This window comes from Brienomyrus brachyistius, unplaced genomic scaffold (genome assembly GCF_023856365.1).
Source record: "Brienomyrus brachyistius isolate T26 unplaced genomic scaffold, BBRACH_0.4 scaffold46, whole genome shotgun sequence".
Classification (NCBI taxonomy): Eukaryota; Metazoa; Chordata; class Actinopteri; order Osteoglossiformes; family Mormyridae; genus Brienomyrus; species Brienomyrus brachyistius.
This window is the reverse complement of record NW_026042321.1, coordinates 2503133-2526692: the sequence shown is the minus strand read 5'-3', so window position 1 is coordinate 2526692 and position 23560 is coordinate 2503133. Positions and strand designations below refer to the sequence as shown.

The window sequence follows — 23560 nt, the reverse complement described above, 5'->3', positions numbered from 1 at the left end:
TTTGATAGGATGCCACCTGTGCAGTATTTGTGAAATTTCCTTGCTACTAAATATTCCACAGTCAACTATTCGTGGTATTATAACCAATTGGGTTGAGGCAATTGGGAACAACAGCAACTCAGCCATGAAGTGGTACTGTAGGCCACGTAAGGTAGGCTGTTTCCGGGGACAACACATGCTGAGGCCACCGTATGCAGAAGTCGCCAACTGTCTGCAGAGTCAATAGCTACAGACCTCCAAACTTCACGTGGCCTTCAGATTAACGCAAGGACAGTGCATAGGGAACTTCATGGAATAGGTTTACATGGCCGAGCAGCTGCATTCATCAGCTGCATTCTGCAATTACTGAGTCAACAGAGCGTTGGCAACTTTCATGCACTATGTGCCTCAGCACTTGGCAACCCCACTCTGTTACTTTATGTAATCTGGGACTTTGTGGCTGAGTTTCTGTTGTTCCTAAAAGCTTTCACTTTGACTGCGAGTGGTATTATTGCAACCATGGAATATCTAGCATGAAGAAATTTCACAAACTGGCTTATTGAAAAGGTTGTATTCTATGATAGTATCACATTTGAATCCAATGAGTTCTTCTGAACGATCTGTTCTTTCACAAATGTTTGTAAACCTGACTGCATGGCTAGGTACATGATTTTATGCACCTGTGCAATGGGTCTGAATGAAACACCTGAAGTCAGTGATTAAGAGATGTGTCCCAATTCTTTTGTCCATATAGTGTGTTTCAATGGCAGAAGCTGAAGGAATAATTTTTTTTTTTATTAAAACCAATGTCCAAATGAACAGAAATAAAACTCTTCACATTTTAAATGGTCTTTGAAATGGTGAAAATAAAATTCACATTATAATTACTGATTCCTGAAAGTTGCTTTATTGAAATTCTCATATTCCATCACCAAATGCAGTACAACTAAAATGATCGCAACCCAGTGTTTTCAATAGATGTTTTTTTTGTAAGGGAGCTATGCTATATGTGCTTCTTAGCAGAACCATGAGTACTAAATACCATAGTACAAGTAGGAAACAAACACCATGGGGATACAGGTAGGAAATAAATACCATGGTGTCAGGGTCAGCACCTGTCTGTCCGAGTCTTTCGTGTCTCCTCCCCCTTTGGCCAGCTAGTGTTACTGGCTATTCTGTCCTCCCTGTTGCCCAAGTCCTTAGTGTGTTTTCCCAGCTCCCTGGACTGCTGCATGGTTCTATGGGCTGAGTGTGTGGCTATTAAACCCTCTGTCATGTTTTCAAGTCCAGTCACCTCTGTTTTTGTATTTAGTACATTTGTTCCTTTGTGTTTCATTTGTATCAGTTTTTTCTAGTTCCTGTGTTTTGCTGTGCATTTTGTTTTGTTTTTTTGCTTTGTGCCCTTGGTATTCTTTTACTTGCCATTGTTGTTTTCCTAGTGTTAGATTCTGTTTCCTTCTTTCTCTTAGTTTTATGATTGTGTTAGTTAATTCCACCTGTGTCCTGTTTGAGGTGTCTGTCCTGATTGGTTGATTGTTTTGAGTATTCACACCTGCCTTTTGTAAGTCCTTGTTATCTGTGTAGTTTAGTGCCTGTTTGTGTTCTGTTGCCTTAGTTGCTCATTTAGTTAGAATGTTAGATGTTACTCTGCGCTGCTGCATGAGTTTGTGCTTTGTTCCCTGCCAGTTCTTCCTCCCTGTGTTGCTTTGTTCCTGGATCTTATTTCCTAGTCATTCCTTGTAGTTAGTCCTTGTTTTCCCCATTTTGCTTTTTGACCCCTTGTGGTCCTTTTCTTTGTAATTTTACCCAGTTTTTTAGCTTCTGTAATAAACCCCACTGTGTCTCAGAGCTGCCAGAGGATTGTCACCTTCTTTTTCTGCCTGCGCCACGTCTCGCTTCCATAATACCGTGGGGCATAACAGAACACTGTGGCATCAGAACAAAGTACTATAATATAAAATATTGTTCAAATACTAGGAACATATACCATATGTATATCATTATACGATAAATGTACCATGCAGAAAATAGAAAAACACTGAAATTACAATCCAGCACAACCATACTGACATGATAATACCATGATAATTTTTGTGAGGGTATTTCCCAATAAAAGACATTAAAAGTTATTACATTTATGAACGGGTAAAAACATCTGTGACGTAAGTGTGTTTATGTGGTATACAGGGTATCATTTTAAAACAAACTTTATTATGAGTAAGCACTTTTGATGTTATTAAAATTCAGTTCTCATTGCCTGGTGCCCAAGGCTTCTGAAATAGGCACTGAACCCCATTGACCCTGCACAAGGCAAGAGGGTATAGAAAATGGATGGAAGGTTAATTCAGGTCTGTATAGATAAATGACAATTTCTATTTACGGTTATGTTTACTGTCAATGCGAGTATGAGGGTAGAGAACGATACAGAATGAACAACATATGGCATGGATAATAGAAAATGCTATTGGTGGAATTTGTAAAGTTTTGGAAACTTAGAAACCTGTTATTCAATTTCATAGCTCTGAAATAATAATAATAATAATAATAATAATAAATAGTACTAACGTATTCAATAAGAATGGCTTCTCACTTGCCGCAATACAACCTTTAATCATTCTGGGTGGATGAGGTTAAACCCACAAGTCCTTATACCACATTCACAAAAGTGTATGTACAAGGCAAGAGATGACTGAAACTGGCCGTTTGTGAATGAATTGTGACTGATGGTACAATATGACGTGTAAACGAACAAGTCAAGATACGGTTCTCGGATAAGTTGGCGTTTTCCTTCCTGTTCGCTTTCGCGCGCTCACGCACACACGCACGTACAGTCCACCAAGCAGGCGCCAATTCTCTTCTGCGATTTTACACAGCAATACGTTTCTTGTTTTCTTAGGTAGACAGTTCTTAACGTCAAGCAGAGGAGTGATCATTACAGCGAGTGGTGCACACGGTTAGAGGTACTTAGACAAACGGGGATGTACCAGCAGAAGAAGTCAGTTATATCAGCAGCATGCGGACGCCCACTGATATGTTTGATCCTGCTACTTGTCAACAGTGCACTAACAATAGTGAATGGAGACCTCAGGGAACAAGGTAATTATATTGTCAGTTTAGATGGAGCATCTCGGTAGTTTAAACTTGCCTGTTCTCAGCCTACCAGTTGCATGTGCTAGCATCCGTGTCCATTGATATGTAGGTATACACTAATGAGATTTTTGTTTTATTCGGCTTTATTCCGAGCACTTAGCAGAACAGGTTTTCTATCATGCATACAGACTCTTATACTTTGATGGTAATTCTTGTATAGGTCGTTTTATGAGGATAAGACATTTGAAATAGGTTGCAAATGCGCTTTACTTGTTTAATCAGAAAGTCTGATCAGTGGTTTAAGATTTTGCATTTTTTTTTCTTCCGGTCAGAACGGGATCTCTCTTGTAATTCTGGCACAAAAATGCGTTACTTATAATAAATCATACAGTAGTCCATAAAATCAATAAATCGTCATAAAATCATGAAACCAACAAATGTTATTTTTGGATCTTGTTGCTTTCATATAAATGAAATAAATAATCTGCACTGTAAGTTACAGCTGTTTCCAGCTTTCATAGAATGTTCAGGCTTTATAAAGAGATTTCTATGCTAACGTTAAATCATTCATCAAATTGCATCATGCTTTTTTATTCTTTTTTACAAGTTTAGAAGCTGAGCTGGATGCTCCATGAGTAGCACTGTTGCCTTCAAGCTTAGGGATTTTGCATTTTTGACCATTGTGTGTGGTTGTATATGCTCTGTATAAGCTTTAAATGTTTGGCAGATTGAAACAGGATTTGCGGGGTTTACTTCACTTCATTCCTGGTTTTTTTTTTTTTTATAAAGTTGTTAATGCAGCCTGAGGAGATGCACCTCCAAGTCATCATGCTGCTGCTGCTACTGTGCTTTGAACCTTACGTGCAGCTCCCCTGTAGTCACAGTTACTGCAAGGATGCTATTTCTAGCTATGAGATTGCAGTGTGTGTGCAAGAGGTGATCTGTATTCCTCTTAGCCAGGGGTGTCAAACTCATTTTAGTGAATGGGCTACACTGGAACCTGCCCAAACTTGTGTGGGCCACATAATATTATATTTGCTAGATTAGTAATACATTATTAACACCCTTTGTATTTCTTATCGTATTTGTTTTAATTTGTTAAACTACTGTTTCAATAGCTAGTAGAGGTTTCTTTTCTCCCAGTAGAGGTACATTCAGTGAGCAATTGCATTGATCATAAATCATGTGCAATCAGATGAACAGACTGGAATGCTTTATAAAGCTTCTGAATTTTATGCAAATAATCCATGGTTTTCTCATTTACACAGGCAAACAATTGCAGAGAAGTTATGCTATGTAATGCAAGATTAAGTCTGCTTAAAAACAATAAAAAAACTGATACATTTGGCTATTAGAATCAACTTTTTAATATAACTTGTTTCTAATTTTACAATAATTACGATATTGGAACATAGCTGCTATTACTTGTATGCATCCTGTGTCAAAACTGGATCTTTTTGGGTTTCATACACTTTCTGCATTGATCATGAAAAAGACTGAAAAGAATGCTGAGAGTGTTCGTATGTCAGTGATGAGTGAGGAAGGATTTTCGTGCTTCCAGATCGGCAACAAAATCAGCTGCAATCACAGTGTGGTTGTATAGATACAAAGAAGAAAGTGATGTGTTCGTTGGTAGACAAGCCTTGGTCTGGTCATCCATGTGCATCAACATTATGCCAGGACCATGCACTTTGACACATTTCATTGACTAACCGCAAGATGACCTCACCTCCGCTACTGTGTGAGTGGTCAGACAACTGTCATGTCAGTGTCAGCTCATCATCAGTTCATTGCCGGTGCCTGCAGATTGGTCTGTAGGGCTCCAGGGCACGCAACAAGCCATTAATTACTGATATCCAAAAATGCTACTAGATCAAGTTGGCATGGACGACCTCAAGCTGGACATATGAAATGTGGGAAAAGGTGCTTTTCAGCAAAGTTTCCTGAAGAGGAGTTAAAGCCTGAGTTCCTCAACCTCATTGTGAAGCATCCTTTGAATGTCTGGGGCTCCATGGCTGCCAATGGCATCGGACATCTGCACATCGTTGATGGAATGGTGAATTGGACCAAACTACACCACAAAACTGCAAAAGTGCGTGGTGTCATCATCGCAGGAGCTGTTTCCAGACCAGTTCCTGTTCTAAGGTGACAACGCACCTTATCATCACTCCAAAAAGATGATCAACTGGAAGCATCTGAACAACATCAAATAAGCCATCTGGCCTTTAAGCCTTAGTCTATGGGGGACAATGCACACCATGAATTTTCGTATTATGTGCTTTTATATATATTTATTAATAATTACACTACGGCCATTCACCACCAGTAACTAAGCAAGAAAAGTTACCTATATATTCAGTTTTCTGGTGATAATATCTTTAAGTATAATAAGTATGTATAAGGATAATAATAAGTATATGGCTTATACTTCGTTAATTAATTCTATCTTTTGTACATTAAATGGGCTCAGTACTCAGACAAGTATTGCAAGATCTTACAAAGGTTTTGCAGGATTTTTTTCAACCATTGATTTTCTTCCCTTCCATGTTCCTTTTAGGGCTTCATATGTTTATGTGTGTAAAACTGGAACAGCTAAAAAAATAAAAGAAATAATCCACCTAGAGTTATGTATGAAATAAACTGACAAAATGAAAACTGAAGACATTTTATTCATAATTTTAGTTTATTTTAGTTTGTTTGGTAAACATACAATACAGCTTTAGTTAGGTATTGTTTTTTCATGAAGCCTTATTTTTGTTAAAGTTAATGAAAGTGTTTTGTCACATTTAGTTTTCGTTATTTTGTTAGTTATCGTGAATGATAATAACCCTGGTGGGTACTGATTAGGGAGTGAAACAGGCCCCATACAATGAGGTACCCCAGCTAGCAGGGTTCAGTGATCCCCCGTTGGCAAGTTTAGTTGTGAGTCCAGCACCCTGTCGTAGCAAGCAGGGTACTCTGTGCAGCTCTCAGCAAGGTTGGCAAGGTCATCTATGTTGCCTGCTGCATACCATTAGTGAGCATGGACTACAAGGTCTATGAGTCCCTGGAAGACATCAATAAAGAGCACACTACTACAAGTGGCTACTGACCATACAAAAGGCTGATTTCTCCAGACGAAGGGGTACCTGCTTATAACCCTTGAGATAGTCTTGGATGGATAAGGAGTGGGCCTTAACTCGACACCTGAGCAGTCCATTCATGCAAGGCATGGGGTAACTCTCAAAATGGGCAACCATGGTTCAGCCAGTGGATGTCATAGCAGAACCAAACGGTGTAGATTCATTGTTTTCATAGATCTGTTCTATGGAATAGTTGCTGGTTTGCCAGACTACAGCATATAGTTCCTGGGACCCACCCACACTCCACTATAGGGTATTGTTCCTGCCCAGTGACGAGGAACTTGTAGGAGCCATTTGGGATGTGGATAGGAACCCAATCAACTGGGTGGAACTCTTGGACCTGAGCAGGCTGGTTATAGGCCTGCTGTTGCCTCTGTTAGGATTGTTTCTTATGCTGTCTGATTATTGACTTGACTTTTTTAATCCTTTCCTGCATATCAGGATGTGCTCCACCATGATGTCCTTCTCGGTCGTGGAAGTTCTTATTAAGAAAATGGTCCAACATTTTCCATTCTCCCTGGATCACCAAACCAGTTGTCTCACTGTTGATCATTTGAAAAGGAACTGCCGCTTTGACACCTACTGAAAAAGCTCAGCATACAGGATGTCAAGGCCAGAGGGGGCTGACTTTCTTGTTCATTGTCTCCTTCCTCAGCTTACTTTACAAATAAACTGCAGAGGGTTGAGAGGAATGGGCTAGTCGATCTGCATTGATTGGCATGCCCAGTTGCAGAGCTGCAGGGATACCCCACCAGACTTCAAACCTCAGCCAAACCAGCAGCATGGCAGCCATGTAATAAGTGGGGAGGGCACCTTTAGTTGATCCTCCAGGGAAGCGGTGTGATCATGCTCCCTGAATCCAGAAGGGCTGAGACTGGATGCCCCTGAATCCATACCAAACAGGTGAGGTGTCAGACCTCTGACATGTCATGGATCCCTTTATTGGCAGATGAATTGGCTCTCAGTATGGGGCAGAGCCCCCAGGACCCGGTCTGTGGTGACCCTGACTGCCATTTGCAGGGTGTGTGGCACAGAACTGGCTGAGCCAGCTGATTTAGAGAATCGCTCTGGTCACGGAACCAGGGTACCATGGCGGTAGGTGAAAGACCCAACTAGGCCAAGATCTCTGCCTTCAAGGTGTCATAGTCCCAAATTTCCCATCCAGCAAATAGTCAGCAGTCCAGACGTTAACATATTTGATTTATTATAAAATATCAGATAGCATGTAGCATGGATCTTGCCGCTGCCTCTTGAATTGGTGTAACTCCTCGTGCTGAAGCTGAAATGAGACACTCATTGTGCTTGTATATGAGTAGAGCAGCAGGCTGGCAATCTTCTGGGTCGGTCTGACATTCGTCTAATGCAGCTCAGCATTTACTCATCTCACAGGTCTGAGCCAGTCATCAACCAGGACCCTGTGTCTCATCACAGCCACCCATGATTTTATGGAACTGCGCGCAAGTTGCCATTTAACCCAGTACTTTTATCCCCCATCAGATTATGGATATTCAGTGGCTCGTTTTTGCCAGTGTGGAGGTTTTGCAGATAAAGATGTTTCCTGTGTATATGATATGCAACAGATAAATTGAGATAAACCGACTAATTTTGCATTAGCGTTAACACTTCTACACTCACATGTTGCAGTGTTCCCTCTGTCTTATCATTAAACAATGATGAAAATGCCAGATGAATTCCGTGATGCCCTGATCATTTTACTTTATAAAAACGCACCCTTTTCCATTGCTGGCAAGATCCTTGCTCAAGTCTTCACAAACCGACTCATCTCTGTTTTTGAGGACATTCTTTCAGAGATTCAGTATGGCTTCAGACCAGGCCGAGGCATCGCAGACATGATTATTGCCTTGAGGCAGCTACAGGAAAAATGCATCGAACAAAACATGCCTCTCTACTCTGTATTTATCAATCTGATGAAAGCCTTCGGTACTGTCAACAGGAAGGCTCTTTGGACAGTCCTGGTAGACAATGAATGTCCACAGAAATTTGTAAAAATCATCCAGCTCTTCCGTGAAGTCATAACCAGCCAGGTCCTCACCAGTGGGGACTTGACAAATGCCTTTAAGATCAGCAATGGAATTAAGCAGTGCTGTGTAATTGCTCCAGATCTGTTGAGCTTCATCTTCTCTTGCATGCTGTTTCATGCTGTTAGTAGCCTAGAGATAGGGTTCCCCTTTGACCTTCATTGCCTTAACACCAGAACAAAGTGCCATCACTCCCTTCTTCAGGAATCCCTCTTCATCAATGACTGTGCCCTTGTGGCCCACAAAGACTCAGACCTACAGCTAATGCTTGACTGCTTCTCTGAGGTTTCAAAACTGTTTAACCTGACAGTCAGCCTCAGCAAGACTAATGTGCTCCACCAACTAGTGCCTAACACCAACCCTCTTGCACAAAACGCAACAATAGGTGACATTTAGCTTGCAAATATTCAGTCATTCAAATATCTAAGAAGCATCTTCCAGGATGGCTCCTTCGACAATGAAATCAACAATGGCTTCAGCAAAGCAAGAGAGACTATGGAACAGAGTTTGGAATAGCCAAGGTAACATACACCTGTTGACAAAATTGAAGATGTAAAAAGCAGTGGTCCTTCCAACTCTGCTCTCTGGCTGTGAATCATGTATCGCAGACATTCCAAGATGCTGGAAAGCTTTCACATGTGAGCTCTTCAATCCATACAGGGAATCCAGTGGCTGGACTGTATTACCAACTTTGTGGTCCTAGATCATACAGAGTCTAACTAACATCAAATCTAAGCCCAAACTTCGATGGGGGGAGGGCACATCATTCGCATGGAGAAGCCTCATATGCCCAGATGCCTCCTGTTTGGAGAGCTTGTGCATGGCAAAAGACACCAGGACACCAGAAGCAAGAAATGCTTCAAAGACTTGGTCAAGGTCAACTTCCCCTGGTGCAAGATCCATCCAAAGTAGATGGAAAAGTATGCCAGGGGTAGACTATGCTGGCAAGGCACCACCCACTTTGAGAAAAACCAGTGCCAAAAAGTTAAGCCAGCAGCCAGGATAAAATGCCACAGTACAGAACCAGCAGAGATCACAACCACCAGCTTCCAGTGCCCCTACTGATCTAGACCATGTGCCTCAAGTTTGGGGCTGCAGTGCTGTGTGAAGTACACAGATGATTCGTAGCAATGAGACATCTTCCTCAGATCTGAAGGATAATCATACTGAATATTTAAAGCATTTAAACAATGTTAAAAACAAACAGTTAGTGTATGTAATTATTGGTGATGGAAGCAAGCCACCTGACTGGGTCATGAATTACAATGAACCCCCTCAACCCACTGTGGCAGGGCTCCAGACTAATTTTCTCCACTACTAGCACTGGTGCTCCTTACTGAAAATTTTAGGAGCACCACTTACATGTATATCGACATTCAATGTAACATGTTCCTATTTTTCCATCTCAACTGTGTTATTGATAAATGCTTTTGAAATAAGTACACAATTTACAAAAATAATAATAATAAAATAGTGATATTTTATTTTAAAGGATCAAATCACAAAGTTTTCTTAAGAGAAAAGAAATCTTTAAGTTAAATGATGATTTTTAAAATGTAAACCTTAAATAAAAAATATTCAAAGGTATTTCATCAGCTGCTATTCCATCAGTGCATCTACTGCTGGGACTGAGAACTTTTGTAGCTCCTGCCAATTCGTATGTAATTTTCCCACTGTAACACACTGTCATGATCTTCCTCTCATTCATTTCAAAGGGAGTTGAAATTTGAACTTTAAATGCCAATTTCTGATACCTGGAATTCAGTTTTAACTATTCAAAATGCCAATTGTTGATATCAGAAGAAAATTTTTAACTAGTTGAAAATCCGATATCTGATATCAGGAACAATATCTTATTTCAGGGCAACTAAATTGTTGTGGTCTAGAGCCCTGTGTGGTGTACTTTGATGGGAGCTGATGGGGAAAATGTCTCTTAATAGATTTATATACTTGTCTGGCATGTCATATTGTAGGCCACACTTGTGTCTTGTGCATTGACTTCAGTGCTTTTCTCCTTATAGGAGAGAGCCTGGGCCAGACCGTGATACCATATTGGATGTTTGAAGGGCAAGCCAAACGAGAAGCTGTATTCCAGGTGAGAAGATACCTGAAAAGCCACCATTATCCCAAAGTAGCATATATACTACAGTTTGATATTTGTGCTCCAAAATCTCAAGGACCCAGTTGTAATTGCATGAGGTATTTCGCTCTGTTAACCCGCCTAAGGCGCTGGGGTTGCGTAGACAGTATCATTAAGCATTAGTCCACTTGCTGTGACTTTGCTTTCCTACTTGGAAAGACAGTATCTTAGACTGTTAACAGTGTAGCCCTGATTGAATAGGGCTGGATCAATGGCCTGATTCAGTGCAATTTCGATTCACAAGATAGTGATGTAATAAAATCCAATTTGATTTCAATTAGGTAAGAATGAACTATGAAATGGGTGCAGCACAGTGGCACAATGGTTAGCACTGCTGCCTCACTGCAAGAAGGTCTTGGGTTTGCACACTCTCCCCATGTTTGCGTGGGTTTTCACCAGGGGCTCTGGTTTCTGGGTTAGCATGCCGGGTAGGCTGATTGGTGTGTCTAAAATTGGTCCTGTGGTGTGTTGATGCCCACTCAGGGTTGGTTCCTGCCTGCACCCATTGTTCTCTGGATAAGCTTTGGGCCCCCTGCAACCCCAGTGGAGAATAAGCAGTTATGATAATGAATGGAGATATGAAATGTTATAGCATAGCTTTCCATATTTGGAGAGATGTGTAACATTAGCACCACCATTTCCTAAGCCAGTGAATGCTCAAACTCTTTTAACCGCCAAGCAAGACATAGTTTGGCATATGCAGCGCTTTTGTTTGCACTAATGTGCCATTAGTGTTACAGTTTTTCTCAATTGCTTTGGCACGTTTCATGAAACATACTTAACATTCTCATGACTATGGCAGCATTTCTCAAAACAGTTCATGCACAATGTTATGATTTTGCTGCAAAAGCCTGTAATCAAAACAATTAACAGCTGTCTCTAAAGCAAATAATTCCACCACTGAATTGGTGAGTCAAGATGTTTAGATATATTGTGAAAATGGCAGTGTACAGTAAGTATGCTCTTGATCTCCAAAATTCTGAATGATAGTTGTTTTCTGCTTTTTCATTGTCACTGATCGATCATTTTCCTTCAGCAAACTCATACTTCTTCTTGTCGTAGACACCAGCTTCATCATTTCAAGGCTCTACATTACAGTATGTACACTTCACTGACCATAGAAGCCCTCGCATGCACATTTAACTTCTTCAGATCTGAAGTACAATAGCAAACAGTACAATAGCAAACAGCAATACAAAAACAACAAAATGAAAACAAAAGCATGTACTGTGTGAACCAAAAACACAACAATCCCATATTACTGCAGTTTACAGAATGAACTTTTTAAGTTATTTTGAAACCTTGGTTAACTGTTTTACATGTATAGTTTTGGGTGTAAAATTATTACAATGGGAAAATGGGTTCCTTTAAATCAGAGCTTCTGTAGATACGATTTTAACAACTGTGAACTATTAGTTAAGTTCTCCTCAAACAAGCTTGATGAGCCGAATAGCCTCCCCTCATTTATAAATTTCTTATGTTCTTATAATCTATCTTGATCAACAAGACTAAAACAACTGAAAAATGTGCCAAATAATGACAAAACCATTTGCATATGTGTACTAAAGCATTTGGAAATTTATGTGAAACAATGAGAAATGGTATTCCGCTGTGCAGAAATGCATTATGGTGTGGGGATTGCACTTGTTGTTTTCCAAATGTCAATTGTCATTTGAAAAATTCTTTAAAGCAATTGAGAAAAGCTGTAACTGTGAATCTAACACCCTCAACCGAAAAGCTGCAAATCAACAAATTTTTGTAGTTCTTCACCTTCAATCACCACTGGTTTTGTGTATAGACCGACTGGTCCCTACAGTAATTCTCCAAAGGAGTTTGCAGATTTCTTAACAAACCTGGTGGTCACTGCTGTCAAAGTCGTGATTGTTGATGATTTTAATATTCACATGGAGAATGACAGTAATCTTTTAACAACAACATTTGCTGCTATTCTTAACTCTGGTAGTGTGTGTCAGAATGTAGTCGGGCCTACTCATGCCAGCAACCATACCCTGGATTTAATTCTTACCCATGGGGTCCTGGTGGAACTCAGAATCCTCTACTTTCAGTTCATTACTAGTTAACTTTTGAAATACAATATAGCATCTCTTCAGACCCAACTCTGAAGTTTAGTACAAAACATTCCGTAACCTCGTTATCTACAACAATGTTTCTTGACCAATGTTCACAATCCTTCAAACTTACACATGAAGTGAAAATGAACTTGAACAGGTAACTGTGAACAACTGAGAAATTGTTTCACAGCACTCTAGATCTTGTAGCTCCACTTACGAAAGTAATGCATAAGAAACCTGCCCCCTGGTACTCTGATCATACGCATGAACTTAAACAAGCTTCAAGCAAGCTGGAGCACAAATGACACCCAACTATACTAGAAGTTTTCAGATCTGCCTGGAAAAGAGCCTCTAAATATAGACAAGCACTAATGGCTGCTAGGTCTCTAGATTGACAGAAGACAACAAAAACAATCCTAAATTCCTGTTTGAATCTGACTAGTTTAACACAGAATTCTTCAATGTTAAACTCACAAATCCCACCAGTTCTTAGGAGGGATGACTTTATTACATTTTAATGGTAAAATAAATGTCAGGACCAGTGCCCATCTGATCCTGCCCATTGTGTCTCCTGTCGTTTGGTCAACAGGTGTTACTGGCCATCCTGTTCTCCTCCCTGTCTCTGTTCTTTCAGCCCTAGTGTGCTCTTCCCCTTCCCCAGACCAGGTTGAGCCTTGTGGCTTTGAGGATGGTAATCCCTTAGTCATGGGTATGAGAATGGTAATCCCTTAGTCATGGGTTTGAGAATGGTAATCCCTTAGTCATGGGTTTGAGAATGGTAATCCCTTAGTCATGGGTTTGAGAATGGTAATCCCTTAGCCATGGGTTTGAGGCTGGTCTCAGGTCAGCCTCATCTGTTTATTTGTATTTATTCTTTTTCTTCTTTTTGTTTCTTGTTTATTTTCTATATTAGTTTTCTTGTCCTTAGGTTTTCCGTACTTGTGTTCTGTTCCATTCTAGGGGGGTATTCCATGAAGCAGGCTTGATTTATTTTGACAAGTCTGGCTCATTTAAGTGGAAATTCCGTTCCATCAACGTGTCTTAAATGAATCCCCGCTTAAGCACCATGGTACTGTAACTTACGCGAGTGAACAAGTCTGCTCCAGCCCAGGTTAACTGTCTCGCTTAGTTAAGCATTGTCTCAAAGAACGTATGACATGTGGGAACAGGATCTCAAAAGATTCCGTCAGACGAAATTCCGCGATCTCACTACTAATGTAATGTACTCATGTAATAAATATAATAAAGCCTATAAAAATCATGTCTCAGCATTCCAATTAATTCCAAAATAATAATAATAAAAAAGCGTACCCATATTATAAAGGTCAAACATGAAATGCAATGACTGAAATAAAAAAAAAAATCTGTTAAAATAATATGAACAGGAAGATATTTTTATATTTTGTTTAATCACAGTCAACTTTCAAAGTTTATTAGTGAGAAGCAAAGACAAGATGCAATTATTTGTGCAGAACGTTACACACGGATCGGATGCAACTGGAAGTATTTTACGGAGATCAAATGATACAAAATAGCATTACATAGTAAGAATGACATGTGAACTCAACCCAGAAGGTTCCCCATTGGCTATGGAGATCGAACCAGGAACTTTCATGACAACAGCATAAACCACTGTGCCACTGTACTAGGCACTTGTAACATTTACGTAACTTACATATTTAGTATGTCTGCAATTCTTTGCCAAACCAACTCCTTGGCTGTATTTATGGCCACATTTTACATTCTTTCCTTGATCGATCTATCGTTCACCCATTTATTTGGGCTTCTTAAATATCTCGGGTGTGCACACTATGTGAAACTATTCAAGTCTGTCTTGTTTGAGTCTTGATTAGTTATAGCTGAACTGTGTTAGTGGAATGACTTCAGGCTAAGATTTGAGATGGCGCTAGTTTGAGTCATTTTTTGGGAAAGACTGGCTTTCTTATGTACTTTCATGGATTACCCCCGGTTCTGTTTAATTATCCTTGCATTCCATTCCTAGTGTTTAATTCCCAGCATGTAGTTAGTGGATGCAATCGACTTGGACTTAGGTTTGTCTGCAGCTGACGTGACGTGGAGTGAGATCTGCCAGCGACTGCAGAGGTGGAGTATAAAGTGACTGCAGCCAAGTTGCACAACTTCTGCTCCTCATAGTGTGCGAGACCTGACTGCAATGGCAGCACTGCCAGAAGGCTGTAGATAAATCTATAGAAATATCACCTGCATGCACATTACTTCTTTTACAATAACCAACTTCTGATACAAACTGTTAACAGTAAAAAAGAACTATTGTGTATAGTGGCCCAGTGTAAAAATATATTTGCCAGGAAAAAGATCAAATACATTTATTCCAAGGATTCAAAGTTTTTATGGTCATTTACAGAGTGCAATGCAATTCCTACTTGAATGCCTTCTAGACGATTAAACAAAAAAGCAGCACAACATTACAGTAACTAACAATACATTATTTATTATTATATAAACATTTTACTAGGTAAATTAACTGAAAGCTAGTTGTCACTGCTTTATGTGCTTTTCGGGAGAAATAGCAGATAACATACTGGAACTGCCTGGAATACAAACGTTATGCATGTGACTAAAATCTTCTGCCAATCTTCATTTCATTTGAAAGTTCCTGGGGAAAAACTTGTTGTTTATCAGCTGTCTTTCCTACAGAAAAAATAATGCTAATAAATGAACTGGCTGCAGAGCATTCTCTTATAGCGCTGCGCAGCTGTGTAATGGTCTTCCAGCGCATGTGCAGGATTCAGGCTAATTCGCAATATTCAACTAAAAACACACTTGTTTAGTCTAGCCTATGGGGACTCTAGTTCTAGCTCTAGCTAGCTGCTCACTCCCAGTTAGACCTATAGTGTGAGGTGTAGAGCTGGGTGGGGATCGGTGCCATTGACTTTGGATAATCTGAACTGTCAGTGCTGTCACTCTAGCTTCACACTCCCTCGTAGAATTGAAGTACTGACGTCCAGGGACTCCCCATGCCTGCATTCCCACTTGCCTCTCCCTCCTACTTATGCTGCCATAGCCATATCTGCTGGAGCTTACATACTGCACTCACCTAGCTGCTCGCACGACCTCTAGTCTCCCCTACTTTGGCTAACTGCACTTCCCCTGGGATGTGCTGCCTGGAGACCCAACATTTTCAAGATATCCTGCCTGCCCTGCTGCCTGAAACATCTCCACTACCTGTGGCGTTTCTCTGGTCTGCTCGCCCTTCTGCCTGTGACATCTTTCCTTCATGCCCTGCTGCTGTACAACTGTTCATCCTGCCATCAGAAACAGTACCAGCACCTTAACAATATTCTTATATTGTTATAAGAATCTAATATTCTTATAAGTGACAGCAGGCTAAATCCAATAATATCCATTTTCTCTTCACGTCATTTGCTTTTATATATGTTGCTTTTATATAACATTATTTCACAAATGGTGTACTGAATGTCACTGGGGGGTATTCCATGAAAGTAGCTAAAGAGATCCAGACTCATGCCAGACAGACTTGTATAGTCTCACACTATAGTGCGCACACCTGAGATATTTAAGAAGCCCAGATGAATGGATGAATGATCGATTGATCAAATGAGTCAGGAAGCGTGTAAAACGAGAGCGGTGTTTTTTTCCACCACAGAACAAACGCTCCTGATGAACCTGTATGAAAAATACAAAGATATAATCGCTAAAAAAGGCAATACTGTGGCCATGAATACAGCCAGGGAGTCGGCCTGGCAATGAATTGCAGACATACTAAATGTGTAAGTTACGTAAATGTTACAAGTACCTAGTACAGTGGCAAGGTGGTATAGTGGTTTTTGCTGTTGCCTTGTACCATGAAAGTTCCTGGTTCGAGCCCCATAGCCAACAGGGAACCTTCTTGGTTGAGTTCATGTGTCATTCTTACTGTATAGTGCTATTCTATATTATTTGATCTCCGTAAAATACTTTCAATCGCATCTGTGTGAAATGTTCTGCACAAATAAGCATATCTTGTCTTTGCTATTTTACTAATAAACTTTCAAAGTACAGAGTGGCTAAACAAAATATAAACATATCTTCCTGTTCATATCATTTTAACCATTTTTTTCAGTTTCAGTCATTGCATTTCATGTTTGACCTTTCTAATATGGGTACGCTTTTACTTGAATTATTTTGGAATTAATTAGAATGCTAAGACGTCATTTTTTTTAATAGGCTTTGTTATATTTATTACATGACATTAGTAGTAAGATCGCGGAAGTTCATTCGACGGAACAATCTTTAGGGATTCTGTTCCCACATGTCAAACATTCTTTGAGACAATGCTTAACTAACTTGGTCCGGAGCAGACTTGTTCACTCGCCTAAGTTACCTCAGCAGGGATTAATTTAAGACGCGTTGATGGAATGGAATTCCCACTTAAATGAGCCAGACTTGTCGAAATAAGTCAGATTTTCCCTTAATCCTGCTTTGTGGAATACCCCCCTGGTGTGAGAATAAAGACTTACTTGACTTTCTTGCATTCACATACTCAGAGTACTCCATTACTATGACTGACATTGCACCGAGATGGCAGCGCAAGGCGATTGCACAATACAACCGCAACCCTCCTATAGATGAGAGAGAAAGAAGGGCCACCTATAAAGTAAGGGGATCAACCGATACAAGTAAAATGGGTTTGGCCCATTCTTTTGGTCAGGAGTGTACAGAGGTTTCCTTTTGCTTTTTCCTCATCAGTGTATTGCACAATTTCTTTTAGGAAAGAGATTACATCTTAGGAGAAAGACAAGCTGTATGGTTGTAGATTATTTCAGAAAACCACAGACTTCTATGCAGAGTTGCTTCCTTTGCAGTTTTGCTTGTGCAAAGCAAATAGCTGACAACATATCATAATTTTTCACAACCACTAACAATCGTTCACCTATACTTAAAACACTTTTTCTAAACTCTAAACATAGCAGCACACAAACATCACACAATTTGCCAAATAGTTAATTTTCTGCTCAAAACCACATTTTGTTACAGTTTTTCTGAATTGCTACAACACTAAATCTCATTCCTGGAACAAAACTGCCTATTGCCAAAACTCATTTATTGAATTGGTCACTCCTTTGGCAAAACTTTAAACCATGCTCACCTAGTTAGACATGGTTTGCAGATCTGAGTCACCATTTTTTTCAAAACTCTAAACACATTATCATTCATCAAAACACATTTAGCACCGTGGTGAACTTTGATGCAACATGGAAAACACAGGTTGCAAAAGTTAAGTACTGCCAGCACACAGTAGTCATCATTTAAACACAATGACTCAAATCTGTTTACACATGATTCTAAGCATGAGAAGAAGTCAAAGAACATAGAATATGTACCTGATGAGAGTGCAAGTGCCATAGGTTAGTTGAATTTCAACATGAAGGTACAGATGGGTCACACAGGGGATTCTTTCTGCATTTCCAGCAAGGGAGTGCACTTCCTGTGATGTAGACAAAGTGCTCTGTCCTGACCCAGCCCTGACACATGGTGATGAGGCAGAGTGAATATTCTTCCTTCCTTCTGGTTTGGCAGTTGCACAACATTTTACAGTTTTTCTTGATTGCTTTCATGCAGCAGTCAACTCATACTCCACATTTTTAACAGTTAACATACAGACCCAAACAGTGGCACTCATGGTCAAAGTGACACATTTTGTTTGCTCCTAAAGGCTGCCAAAACATGTAATATATGAAACAAAAGCAAATTTTGCCTTCAAACAACACAACTTGCAAACAAGTGTATGAGCTCTTCTAATCAATCATCACACAATGGACAACAAAATATAGCACTAAGTGCGAATCAGTGCAGCATTTCTTGTCATTGTAGCCTATTACATAGCTTTCATGCCAGTGCCATTTGTTTTCTTTCTACATAGGCTATTGATACTCAGTCACTTCTGTCTTGACGATGGGGCCACATGGCTTCATCCACATCACATTCAATATCTTCTCTTGCACTGGAACGAGGAAAAAACCTTCTTGCATGCATTATCCAACCATAATATACACCTTGATTTATAGGTGTACAGACTGATTGCAGATTTGTGTGAAGGAGTGTCAAACAGGTGCTGTAGTGATTTCATACTGATCTAGGTAGTTTGTAATAGTTGGGTATAGATGGTTTCTGTTTGGTCACCAGAGTTAAAACAATGGATTTGGCACGATAAAATTTGGCGGATATGGGGCAACCCTCATCCCATACTGGTTCAGAATGGGACACAGCATTTTATTTTTCAATATCGGACGTTTCTGTAAAATACGGGACCACTCTGTTCCAACCTCGAAATGAAATTAAACGAAAATTAAATGAAATCTCGGTTCATACCAGCAGATGCGGATGTGTACGGCTTAATGGGCCAGTGTATCGCTCAGCAGGCTATTCAGCCTTGGATACTACAGTACATATAGCTGTTGAATAGCTGTTGGCCCTTGAGCAAAGCCCTTAATCCTCAGCTCCATGTGTGCAGCTCAGGATGGCTGCCCTTCTTTGCAAATGTTGTGTGTAATGGAGGGCAAGATGGGGTAGGCAAAAGGAGAGTTTCCCAATGGGGAAAGTATAAATAAAGAGTCATTATTGTTATTCTTGCATTAGGCAAGAAGCAGGCTATGTAGTAATGTGTGCCCACATGGAAATGAAGTAATAAACCATGACCGAGGCAAAAGTCAGCACAACAGGCGTCCAGCAGCAGGGTTTCCTACCAAACAGTCACTACATGAAATATTAAGGAAACATGTTATTATTTATTTGGGAGGTGCTTGAGCAGCATGGTGTGAGATTCGGCGAGCTAGCTGCTACTTGCTAGTTATTTATTTAGTTTTTGAAACCTCTGATGGGGGGCAAGAGGCCCCAAAGAGACATTTTCAGTGGGACTCCAGAAATATCAAACCCCCCCCCCCCCCCCCCAGTCGACAGCTACAGTAAGGAATGCCTATAGTTCCATGGATCAAGCCCAGTACATCACACAGTGTGTACTGTAACCCTGTAAATTACACATCCTAACTAGCAACCCTACGAGTATATGCATCCTAATTAGTAACCCTACGAGTATATGCATCCTAATTAGTAACACTACGAGTATATGCATCCTAATTAGTAAACCAGCTACTATATATGCTCAGTATTCTGGGGAGGCGGAACATGGCCTGGTTGGTAGTAAACACAGGGATCTCTGACTCCAGGCAGATGCTGCTGATATGACCGTGTCGAGCATTCTTATATCTATGTCTCTTCGCAGGGCTTGAAAGTCCTTCCTTGTGATTCAGTCTCCACTCTGAAGTATGACCTCCCTGTATTTCTATGTACCTTAACTTAAACTTAAAGAGATGGTGGAAGATGGTGGCACAGGTGGTAGTGCTATCGTTCAGCAACTGGAGGGTTCCAGGTTCCTCCTGACCCCATAAAAGTGTCCTTGAGCAAGACACTGAACCCCAAATTGCTCCCGGTGAGCAGGTTGGCGCCTTGCATGGCAGCTTCCACCACTGGTGTACTGTATGAATGCATGGGTGAATGTAAAGTGCTTTAAGTACTCGTAGAAGTAGAAAAGCGCTATATAAATGCAGTCCATTTACCATTTACCTAGATGGAGGGGTGGCATGCTGCAGGAGTTCCTCTCCCAGAGCCTATCCCGGGAACAATGGGCGCAGGCAGGAACCAGCCCTAGGCGGGCACCATCACACCACACGGTATATAAAGACATCAAAACTATAAAATAGCATAAGGAATTATCCACTGACCAAAAAAGTATTTAAAAAAAAAAAATAAAAAATGTGTTGAGGAGAGGGCAGCTCTGTGGACTGGGACTCAGATGGTTGCCGGATCAAATCCTTGGGTTAGCAGAGTGATGCCAGTATTGGGCCTGTGAGCAAGGTGTCTAACCCGAATTACTACAGTGACTGGCTGACCATACTTTCTCCTCTACACCACTTTCCTGCGGTGGCCTCCTGGGATGCTTTTCCAGCTGTTCTGAAGGATGTCCCACATTTGCTGAGCTCTCCTTTGCAGCTTTTCCTTCATTATCTGGTCAAACTCCTTCAAAGCCATTTCTACTGTGTTTAGGTCAGATGGCCAGGTCATGTGATGCGACACAGTATTACTCTCCTTTTTAGGCAGCTTGGCGTGTCCAAACTATTGAGTGGTACTGTACATGTATGCCTGTGTATAACCTACAGATAAATATAGCCAACCAAGTAACGTGAATCTATTGTCAACTCCATAAACAAAGACCTCTTTGAAAGATGCTGGGTAACACTTTATGCAAGGCCGTGTTTTTAGTAAATTTCATACACATTCATAATGCATTATAATTCAGTAAAAAGCATCCTTAATGCTTATATCGACCAATGTAATGCATTGTAGCGGTATCTATAGTGCATTATAAATGAGAGCTTCATAAAGCATTCATAATGCATATACACATATGGTTATACATAATACACATGATTATAATGTTATGCCTTTCGATAAATATTAAAGCCATGTTTATGTATAATGCTTCATGAATGCATTATTATTTGTTATGAATGTGTTAATAAATGACTAAAAACGTGGCCTTAAGTAAAGTGTTACCAGGTGCTGCTTTTCTTTTGGGTTTTTTAGTGACTGTTGTTGTCCAGGTGAAAGGTAAATACAACAAACAGTAAGTTCTTCATTTGTGCCTTAAGTTTATGTTGTCACCAGAAATTAAGAATAGTTTATTCCAGTATTTACTGAATATCAAGTAATTAAAGCGGAATGTGAGTGTTTTTTATGCTGTGACAGGTGAACCAAAGCGGGAAATATGCACATAGCTGGCTGGAATATGGCCTTGGTACAGAGATACAGATGAAGCTATTCAGATGACCTCAGATCTCAATGACACAAGGCTCTCGTTGGCTCTTGTTGGTTCCATAGTGATTTCAGTGTATAATAGATAAAACAATAGAGGTATGAAAAAAGAAAATGAGAAAATAAACACTCTTGGATCTGAGATAAGTGAAAAACTTTGTTTTATTGTCTCAACCTGTCTGGGGCCCTCCGCAAATATATGTTCTTAGATTCTACTGTAAATCCAAAAACACATTCCAGCGTTCTTCCAGAAGGTTAAACCTAACAAATCTTACCTCATCATCTCCTGTTTTGAGTTTCATATGTGGCTTGATTATATTGGATATCAAACTGACAACTATTGAATGGTCCAGTGTAAGTCAGATTGTTTCCTTATCACCTAAGAAGGCAAGCAGCTATTGATTTTACCAGAAGGCAATGCTGAAAAACTGTCATGTGCATACAAAGTACATCAAGCTGCACAGTAATAAACAGCCAATTCTTATCAACATGCAGATATTCCAGGTAACAAACGTACAGTACTTTCATACAGTAAGTGCTATAAAAATGCAACATTCGTTCAAATGCCACATTTATAATATTGCTGTAATGTTATAGAATAGTTTACTGTATGTGCATCAGGAAACTTGCAGTGCTTTGGAAAACTAGAGCTTGTTATGTGAGTGGATCTCCTCATACTGGATCTTGGCAGCAGAGGCATCCCAGAGCTTCACAAACTTGTCAGAACTTTGATGTGTTATTTTTGGAGTTTCTTTCTCGTTGTCTTTGTCCCATAGTGCATCCTGGTGCCATCACTTCCCCAGGTAAAAAATGCAGACGTCGCCCAGCCATCCGCATGATGTAACAGAAAATGTGACTCATCAGGCCAGGCTACATTCCTCCATTGCTCCATGGTCCAGTTGTGAGACTCACCTGCCCAATACCGGTGCTTGTGGTGATGGACAGGGGTCAGCATGGGCACCTTGACTGGTCTGCGGCTATGCAGCCCCATACAAGCAAGCCGAGATGCACTGTGTGTTCTGACACCTTTCTATCATAGCCAGCATTAACCTTTTATTCAGAACGGCTAGCTTTTGCTCCCCATGCACATTGATGAGCCTTAGTCATCCGTGACCCTGTTGCCAGTTCACCAGTTGGCTTTCCGTGGACTAATTTTAGTAGGTACTGACCACTGCATACCGGGAAGACGCTTTTGGAGATGTACTGATCCAGCTGGCTAGTCATCACAATTTGGCCCGTCTGCCAAAAGTCGCTCCCAAAACCATAGTTGATAACAACGGTAGCAACTGACATAAATGGAACCATGCAACTGAATAGTTCCCACTATGTAAGTTGTAATGGGAGCTTTTGGGTAATGTAGCCCAGATCCTTATGCTTGCACATTTTTCCTGTTTCTAACATATTAACTTCAAGAACTGACTGTTGACTTATATATAATGGCACCCTTGACAGGTGGCACTGGAATGAAATCAACCAATCAATGTTATCCACTTCACCTGTCAGTGATTTTAATGTTATGGCTGTTTGGTGCAAACCTGTCTCTGGACCTGTAGGCATCATCTCTGATTTGTACCAGGGTGTGCATGTCTGCAGAGAACCAGGGCTTGCCGTGATGTAGCCAGTCACTGAGGCCAGGTGTACTGAACTGCCATGAGTGGCAGCTTCCCTGAAGATGGTCCAATCTGTGCATTTGAAGCAGCCTTGTAGTGCAGATACAGCACGTTGAGGCCAGATTCTCACCCTCTGCAGCACTGGTTTTGTTCCGTTTCTACATGGGTCTTAAACATGACATTTAGGAGGATGGATACGTGGTTTTAATGTCTTTATAGTACAGATTAAAGCATTTTGGTGATTGGTTATTGGAGCATTTTTCCAGTTTTTGATCTGGTGTATCTCTAGGTTCACTGCACCCTAAGAAATGAATCAGTTTTTCCAAGTAATCCTGGAACAAAAGTAAGGAACAAGTAGAAAATTTATGCAAGTGGAATGGAAATGGGGAAGAGGCACTCCCATCAAAGAAAATGATTTGGGCAGTCGTCTGGATTTATATAGCTGAACCAAGTATTCAGAAGGTATGCTTTCAGATTGTGGGTCCATGTCCCATCTGAGGTTACTCCTTCCCATCTGAAAGGGGCAGTATGCAGTTCTGCAGCTGAGATCGGAAGGTTGCCGATTCAAATCCCTTTGGGCCCTTAAACCCAAAAAGCTGCAGGGACTGGCTGACCATGCTTTCCGAACACTATGTCACTTTGGGTGACAGCATCTGCT

The 23560-nt window shown here is 40.5% G+C and overlaps 1 protein-coding gene across 8 annotated transcripts in view; it reads left to right on the top strand.

Moving 5' to 3' along the window:
* Positions 1-2795: 2795 nt before the first annotated feature.
* LOC125723230 (disintegrin and metalloproteinase domain-containing protein 33-like) overlaps positions 2796-23560 on the top strand; it is a 64979-nt gene continuing 44214 nt past the window's right edge. For all 8 annotated transcript variants that reach the window (XR_007386820.1, XR_007386817.1, XR_007386816.1 and 5 more), the window contains exons 1-2: positions 2796-3075; positions 10252-10325. Coding sequence is in view for 1 of the 8 variants with exons in the window: in XM_048999640.1 (XP_048855597.1) it covers positions 2958-3075; positions 10252-10325 (192 nt within the window). In the remaining 7 variants the exon portion in view is untranslated. The remainder of the gene's footprint in view (positions 3076-10251; positions 10326-23560) is intronic.